The sequence below is a fragment of the Dioscorea cayenensis genome, unplaced genomic scaffold (assembly GCF_009730915.1).
Source record: "Dioscorea cayenensis subsp. rotundata cultivar TDr96_F1 unplaced genomic scaffold, TDr96_F1_v2_PseudoChromosome.rev07_lg8_w22 25.fasta BLBR01000202.1, whole genome shotgun sequence".
Lineage (NCBI taxonomy): Eukaryota > Viridiplantae > Streptophyta > Magnoliopsida > Dioscoreales > Dioscoreaceae > Dioscorea > Dioscorea cayenensis.
In genome coordinates this window covers 94,189-103,064 of record NW_024086593.1, presented here as the reverse complement: position 1 = coordinate 103,064, position 8,876 = coordinate 94,189, and the positions used below count along the sequence as shown (strand labels likewise).

Here is an 8,876-nt window from a genome sequence, read left to right as displayed (position 1 = left end):
GACTAATGCTATATTTCTCTCTTTCTCTGTATGTGACTTCATCATGACATCCCTACCTCTCACAAGGAAAGTATTCACAGACGCACCTCTACCTCTCTCTCTCTCTCTCATTCTTGTTGAGGTCTTTTTTCTTTCCTTAATTCATCACATGCCTTTTATTGTTGAAAGAAAGAAAACTTTAGATGCTCTTAATCTTTCTTTTCCTTGGAGTACAAAGTGCAAGAATGAGCTTTTGCATACCAAAAAGCTAATTCATAAAAAAATGATATCTTTATTAGTGGTCACTGAATACTCTTATTTTTTGTTCATGCCAATTATTATTTTGAGCAGTCGTAACCGTATGAAGCTACTTCTAGTTCATAATAACTATTCTTTTTAAATGTCACCAGAAATTAAAACGTATTTATTAGTAATATTAGTTCATAAATATATACATCTTTCACAAGAGTAATGACAAAATAAAAGGTGCATACACTCCTCCACAACTAGCTTGTTAAATTTGCAAAAATCCTATATTCTTATTTACAGCTACATATACAATTTGTAGATATTATAAATTATTTGTTGTTTTTCCCTTCATCTATCAATAAAGCAGTGATTTATTCATTTTATTGAAAACAAAATTATAAATTATTTAGAGTATTATTTGATAGTGATGTAAAACAGAAAATTTTTGAAAAAAAAAAATATTAGACTTGAATGTAATTATATTCTCTCCTGTCCCTCACGAGGAATCATCCATTAACTTTTTAGAGAAAGCAATCTCAGGAACATCTCCCTCTCAGCATAATCATCATATCCCCAAATGAACCGTAACTGCAAATCCATATGATCCATGCATAGCATAGAGCAAGACAACAAAAACAATTGATTACATACACTAGTACCACATCCTCGTCCATAATGTCATGGCCTTTTATTTCATTAATATGATTATCCACATAGAAATACAAACAAATAATATTCTAGAAGTTCAAATAGGAAGAGATTCCCTTCTACCTGCCCATGCACGGATGAAATTAGAACAGATTTGTGGACCCCGCCCTTAATTAGAGCTTGCCTTAGTTGCTAATCATACTTACCTTACCCCTTAATCTTTTTTTTGGCTGGTTGTTTTGAAAAGCTTGCAAAGGAGGAAAACATGGAGAAATTCCAGGATTTCAGTCCCATCTTTGTCTCCTGGCATTATTTCCTCATCCCTTGCATTATCACTACCCTTCCTTGCTTCCTTCCACCCTCTAAACTCTTCCTCATCTCCTTTGAAGCCTTAAGAGTGAAGCACCTCACCGGATCACTGTAGCGGCGACGATCAAACTGGGGAGGAGCTCTTCATTTCATCATCAACCTAGAGGTAATTATTGTAGGTTGCTCATGTTGTCCGGAAGTTAATTTCTCTTTCTTAAATGATGGTTGTTAGCTTGCTTCTTATGTTTGCATGGGTTGTTGTTTAAAATTTTTTGGTGCTTATCCTTGCATGAAAACCCTCTCCTTATGCATGTTGAAACCCACCCTTGTGCCTCTTGAGTATCTTTAGTTCTTGGTTTCCATGTTACATAAAGTTTTATTCATGGAACCATCTATATGTTTATACCATTTTCCTTGAAACTCAAGCCAAAAACCCAAGTTTTTGCATGCCTAATGAATGTTTAGTTTTGTAGTTTTGGCATGTGTGTTGGACCTTACATATTCTTGCATCCTTGTGTTTAACTTTCTATGCCATTTATATGTTACCAGAAATACTAGTAAACTTGATCCCCTTCTTAAACTTTTGCATCCCCACTTGTTTGCATGGAAAAACAAAAAGACAAGAAGGCTCCAAGATGTGGCCTGGTTGCATGTCATGCTTTGATTATTTAAGCATCAATTATGGTATATATATTTATATGCACATTGACTTGTTGGTAGCCTTTTTAAATTGGTAGCATATATATATCCACACATGTTGGTCCTGCAACCATAAGTATGTGTAAATATAGATATATATATATATATATATATATACATACATGCATGCATGCATGCATTGATCTACTACTTGTGCTAGGAGATTTATTTCCATCCTTGTTTCTCTCTCACCTATTGTCCTTGTTCCTCTTAATCATTCTATGTCCCCTTCCCACATCATTGTTATTACCACTAGTATTAGTATTATGTTAGATCTTCTTGTAGACACTTTCATATTGTTGTTGTTTTAATGGGGTATTTTTAGACTAGCTTAGCATGAACTTTTTGTGCTTTGAACTCTTCCAAATATTCATGTATATTTGGTTGGTTTTTCCCTTGGATTTTAGGACCACCTTGAGCATCATCTTGGATCTCTTTTTGAATTTAGGATCACCAAGTAAGTAATCCCTTTAAACTCTTGTATTTAAATTTTTGTTGTTTTGGTTTATTTTTCATGTAAAAATTTCTAAAAATTTTTGTTTGCATTTATTCTTTAAAAATTATTGTGGGAATGCCATCTATTTATGTCTTGTGTTTTTTAGAGGAAGAGAAGTTTCTATACTTAGTTGGAACCATAGTGCTATTATTTGCCAAAAACTTATATATGTTATTTCCTTTGTTACTTCCAAATATTTGGCAAAGTAATTATCCTTTTTGTAACCTTGTTTATTCCCAATAGCAAAAAAACTTGAGATTTATTAAGTGCTTGAATCCTTGGTCCACCTAACATCAACTTGAATTACCTATATATTATTTGGGTTATACATTTATCCCTTTAAATATCCACTTGCCTTTATGTCCTTGCCTATCTCCTTCCTAAAATTTTTAACATCCTTATTTTGACAATATTTCCTTTGAAATTATTTTTCTAGCTATTTTGGTTTTAGGTGGGTCATTTTTCTTCAATTGATGAGATACATTAGACCTTGTATTTTTTACAAATTTTAGTATATTATTGTACTAATGCATTTCTTCCTTGAGATTGGTCGAATAATTATTTATTGGTTACACTATTATTTATACTTGTGTTATTTTATTTTTATTTTTTATTTTTTGGTAAATCTTTTATTTTCTTGAATTTTGGGAAAATATTTGTGAAATGTTGTTATTATTTCTCCAAAGTGAAAACCAGGTTTAGGCTTGGAAAAGTGAGTATTTCCTTTTACATTATTTATTTATCTGTTTATTTAATTATTTACTTTATTTTATTAGATGAATTTTTGGAAAATACTTGTGAATATTATGTATTCTTGGCTTGGAATTGTATCTGAATTTTTGGTCTCCAAATGAACAATATGCAACCCTCGCTGCTGGGGGTTAAACCCTGACCTTGTCGACAAGTAATTTTGGAAAAATGAGACTCGCAGTTTCGCGACCGTGTCCGCTTACGTGAAATAATCAACGGCCACTGTTATTCAGTCTCGGGTCACCGAGGGTAAATAAATGATTTCAGTTATTTCGGCTCGGGTCTGTCACCGAGGGTAAACAAATGACCTTTGGCACTTTCAGTGAATTTGGAGTCATACTTTGGATATTGTATTTATTGTTTTACCTTTGATTTTGTTTACACTATTTTGTGCTATTGCATTATTTTTTTTGTGCAAATTTCAGACCTGAACTTTTGCTTTCAGTTTGTTTTGGATTACTTACTGGGCTAGTGAGCTCATGGATTTACTTTAAATCCTTTTCAGATCAGGAGTAGTAGACCCAGGGATCTTAGAAGACTTCCAGTAGATGTCTTCTTTGGGATTTATGCCTTAAGACTTTTGTCTTTGCATTTGTTGTATTATTGTGTAAGAACCTCCTTGTAGGTCGTACTGTATTTCCTTTGCCTTGTATTTGGGTTTGGTTGTAAACCTTCAGTTGTACTCTTATTTAGTATTTTGTCAGTTATTTTCAACTCCTAGTCTGTGTTTAGGTTTTGAGGCCTTGCAGGTTCACTGGGCCCCGTCTTGTGGGTCTGCGGCCGTTTGTCAATGCACCAGGTTCGGGGCGTGACAAATCTAGTGGTATCAGAGAAAATTAGATAAACCTCCTATCTAACGATCCTAGCAGTATAGATAGAGTCTTCAGTGTGAAATTCTTAGGATGATTGATGATTTTGGTAGAGGATATGTTCAGTATAATATTGCTTGTATTCTTGTGCATTGATTCTTATGTTTTGTTAGGAAGAAGATGACTTCTGGACTTAAGCAGGATAGCGAACAGTCAGCCTTGGGATACAACAAGGAAGCAGTCGAACAACTTATCAGGATAGAGAAGAAAGGAGAGAAAAAGCGATTGAAGAAGCTGGAAGGCTATGAACCGTCCAGTGGAGCAGTAGTTCATCCTCTCATGCCATCATCCTCTATGGTGATAAGCATGAACACCCGTGATTTCAGCTCACTGATAGCAAAGGCTATGAGAGAGCTGTACGAAGAAGAGACTGATATTCGCATGATGTAGTGGGATATTGGGATGTGGATGCGTAAGGACGGGCTTTCTGAAGAAACGACTACAGCTTATGACTATTCCTTGGCTATTCTCCACTGTCTTGGTCCTGTAGATCCCCTCCGGGATAATACTGACCTAGCCGTATTATCACCAAGAACCGTGCAAGGCCGTGAGTATTTCATACGTAGGGAAGAGCGGGAAAAAAGAAGGGCTGTGAAACTGGCTAGAAGGATTTTGGTGGAGGATCCAGTTACTTCTCCCCGCTCACTCTACCCTGGTTCATGTTGAGAGTTCGGCCCAGGAGAGTTGTGGAAGCTGCTAGTGCATCTTTTTCCCTTTCTTAGTCTTATCTTTGGTGTTTGATTGTTAAACCTTCCTCCTTGTATGCTTTGTTGTCATTCTTTAAGACTAGTAGTACCTAAGTGTTGCTTGATCATGTGCTTTTCCATGATCATGTTCTCTTTTGGTGGTATTCTTATTATCTTCCCAGGGATACCTGTTTAGATTGTGGTTAAGCCTCGTTGTATTAGAGTAATGGTTCTGCTTGATTTGGTTACCTGCTTTCAATAAGCCTTTGTTGTCCTCGCAACCTAGTTTCTAATTGGATTAGGGTTTTTGCAGAATGCCTCGCAGAGCAGCTAACAGGAGCGTGAATGAATTACTTGGTCAACCAGCAGCTGCTCAGGAAGGCCAAGGTGGAAACCAAACCGATTCTGCTAACAGTCCAGGGGTGATGTTGGAGCTTTTACGTGAAGTAGTGGGGTTGGTGTGGGAGCAGCGTTTATCTCAACAACCAACACCGCCACCTCCTCCTCCCCCTAAGAAGCCCAAATAAAGGAGAGTTATGGAATTTAGGAGTACAGGACCCCCGCCATTTGAAGGAACCACCAATCCAGATGAGGTAGACCAGTGGGTAGCAAAGATGGAGAAAGCTTTTGTCGTAATGAACTGTACTCCAGAAGAGAAGCTCAGGTTCGGTATATACATGATTCAAGGACCTACAAACGATTGGTATAATGGGGAAATTAGGATCAGACAAGGAAAAGAGTTTGAATCATGGGCAGAACTAAGGAAGGCACTCTTTGGGAAGTACTTTACCAGGGACAAGCAGAGGCAACTAGAGCGACAATTCATCCGTTTGACACAGGGGAATAGGTCAGTAGATGAGTACGAAGTGGAGTTTGATCGACTATCCAAGTATGCTTCCAAGCTAGTGGAAGATGATCAGAGTCGGGCGAATCGATTCGAGGAAGGGTTACACCCTCATATTCGCAGGGGACTAGCACTTCTGCATTTGAGTACTTATGCTGAAGTGGTGGGATGCGCTAAGTCCCTAGATTCTGTTTGGAAGGATACTCAGGAACAAAAGAAAAGCTTCCAAAAGAAGAGAGGCAGGAATTTTGACAACCAAAGTACCCGACCTACTGGAGCGGGAGACAGGAACAACTCCGGCAATAGAGTTCAAGCTGAGTCACAAACAATCAATGGACCACCGGCACAACGACCTCGCAAGTTGGCCCCTATCCTCCTCCCCGGACTAACCAGCCAAGTTGTGCTACTTGTGGTGGAGCTCACAGGACTACAGATTGCATACGGGCTTCCGGAGCTTGTTATAGGTGTGGTAGTCAAGGTCACCGCATTGCTCAGTGTCGGCAAATGCTTTCTAAGCCTCAACAGACTTTTAGTGGGCAGAGTTCCAGGGTGGTACCAGACGTAAAACCCCGAGCTCCTTCAGCAACAGTGCAGGTGAAAAAGTCGTTAGTGGACAACCATCTTCCTCAACCTATCAGAAGACGGGCAGACCTAAGACTCAAGGGCGAGTCTATGCATTGACTCAAGAGGATGCTCATGCCTCTAATGCTGTGGTGTCAGGTACTTTACCAGTATATTCTGCTTATGCATGTGTTTTGTTCGATTCTAGAGCTACGCATTCCTTTATTTCTTCTGCATTTGTTCGGAAGCATGCTTTGCCTGCTGTTGTGTTGGATTATGATTTGAGTGTTGCTACACCTGTTGGTGATGCCTTAGTAATCAGCACAGTTTGTGTAAATTGTCCTGTGGTAATAGATAATCATGTGTTGCTAGCTGATCTCCATGTCATGAGCATGAAGTACTTTGATGTTATTTTGGGGATGGACTAGTTATCCTCCACCCATGCCGTGGTAGATTGCCATAGGAAAAGAGTTGACTTTAGAATCCCTGGAGAACCAGAGTTCTCTTTCCTTGGGAGTGCTTCCGTATCACCAGCTCGAGTAATTTCTGCCCTGTAAGCTAAGAAATTACTTTTGAGTGGGTGCTCAGGAGTCCTCGCCACTGTGGTAGAAGTCAAGAGTGGAGGTCATGTGCTTGAAGATATCCCAGTAGTGAAGGAATTTCTAGATGTGTTTCCTGAAGATCTTCCCGGGGTTGCCTCGTGACGTGGGAGATAGAGTTCTCTATTAACCCAGTCCTGTGCACTAGTTGCATCTCTAAGGCCCCTTATAGGATGGCCCTCGCTGAGCTAGTAGAATTGAAGAAGCGACTTTTGAAGAACTTCTCGATAAAGGTTTCATCCGTCCGAGTGTTTCTCCTTGGGGGAGCTCCCCTGCACTTTTTGTGAAAAAGAAAGATGGCAGCTTGAGATTATGCATCGACTATCGGGCGCTAAATAAAGTGACGGTGAAGAATAGATATCCATTACCAAGGATTGATGACCTATTTGATCAACTGCAAGGTTCACAAGTTTTCTCGAAGATTGACCTCCGAACAAGATACCACGAACTGAAGATCAAGCAAGAGGATGTGCCAATTTCTGCATTTCGAACTCGTTATGGTCATTATGAATTCCTAGTAATGCCTTTCGGGTTGACTAATGCACCAGCTGCTTTCATGGATTTGATGAACAGAACTTTCAAACCTTTCCTGGACAAATTTGTTGTGGTGTTCATCGACGACATCTTGGTGTATTCTAGAAATCAGAAGGACTATGAAGAACACTTGAGGATCGTGTTGGGGACGCTCAGAGAGAGGAAACTTTTCGCCAAATTCTCCAAGTGTGAATTTTGGCTTAATCGAGTGGCTTTCCTTGGCCATGTCATAACCAAAGACGGCATCTCTGTGGATCCTACCAAGATTGAAGCAGTCGTAGAGTGGAAAAGGCCGACAAGTGTGACAAATTCGTAGCTTTTTGGGACTGGTAGGTTACTATAGAAGATTTGTTGAAGGATTCTCAGTGTTGGCAGCACCATTGACGAGACTTACAAGGAAAGGGACAAACTTTCAGTGGTCCGATAAGTGTGAACAGAGCTTCTAGGAGTTAAAGCGTCATTTGGTGTCAGCACCTGTCCTCACACTCCCTTCTCCAGGAGACGGTTTCACTATTTATAGTGATGCTTGTAAAACGGGGTTGGGTTGTGTCTTGATGCAAAATGGCCGAGTAGTTGCCTATGCCTCTAGGCAACTTAAACCTTTTGAGGAGAATTATCCCACCCATGACTTGGAGCTTGCTGCAGTGATTTTTGCTTTGAAGATCTGGAGACACTACCTTTATGGAGAATCATGTGAAGTATTTACAGATCACAAGAGCCTCAAGTATATTTTCACCCAGAAAGAGCTGAATTTGAGACAGAGAAGGTGGTTAGAGTTGATGAAAGATTATGATCTGACTATCAGTTATCACCCTGGCAAGGCTAATGTTGTGGCCGATGCGCTTAGCGTAAAGTCTTTTGCAAAGTGGCAGCATTGATCACTTCTCAAAGGTCTATTTTGGAGGATATATGAAGAATGGAACTTCAGATAGTTCTGCCGATTGCCAATGCTTCTCTAGCAAACATGGTGTTACGACCTACTCTGCTGGAAAGGATCAAGATAGCTCAAGAAAAAGATGATTACCTACAGAAGATCCGTCTAGAAGCAGCAGATGGTTCCCAAGGTCAATTTAGAATCCATGAGGATGGCTCAATTAGATTTGGTGATCGGATCTGTGTACCAAATGTTCTAGATTTAAAGAAGGAGATTTTGGAAGAAGCCCACTTCTCTAGTTACTCGATGCATCCCTCGGGCAAGACACAAAATGTACAAGGACTTGAAGTGCAACTTTTGGTGGAACAACATGAAGCAAGAGATTGCTCAGTTTGTGGCACAATGTTTGACTTGTCAACAAGTGAAGGTAGACCATCAAAGACCTGCAGGACTTCTCCAACCTCTTCCTATTCCTGAGTGGAAATGGGAGAATATAGCTATGGATTTTGTGTCTGGTTTTCCTAAAACCAATAAAGGTTTTGACAGTGTGTGGGTAATAGTTGATAGGTTAACTAAATCTGCTCACTTCTTAGCTGGTAAGACTGGTTTGTCTTTGGAAAAACTTGCTGAGTTGTATATTGACCAGATTGTGAAGCTGCATGGTGTTCCAGCAACCATCATCTCTGATCGGGACTTGCAGTTCGTAGCTCATTTCTGGAGGAGTCTACATAAAGCTTTAGGGACGAAACTCACTTTCAGTACGGCTTTTCATCCTCAAA

General features: G+C 39.4%; 1 protein-coding gene across 1 annotated transcript; it reads left to right on the top strand.

Moving 5' to 3' along the window:
* Positions 1-5,221: 5,221 nt before the first annotated feature.
* On the top strand, positions 5,222-6,518 carry LOC120253765. Its single transcript, XM_039262012.1, has 2 exons — positions 5,222-5,993; positions 6,070-6,518. Exons 1-2 carry the CDS (start codon positions 5,222-5,224, stop codon positions 6,516-6,518), a joined length of 1,221 nt encoding a protein of 406 aa, XP_039117946.1.
* Positions 6,519-8,876: the final 2,358 nt, after the last annotated feature.

Bases quoted from the DNA above. Each gene is read 5' to 3' on its own strand.
- LOC120253765 (XM_039262012.1), top strand. From the start codon at position 5,222: ATGGAATTTAGGAGTACAGGACCCCCGCCATTTGAAGGAACCACCAAT. The intron at 5,994-6,069 runs GTGTGGTAGTCA...TTTAGTGGGCAG, and splicing joins GCTTCCGGAGCTTGTTATAG to AGTTCCAGGGTGGTACCAGA.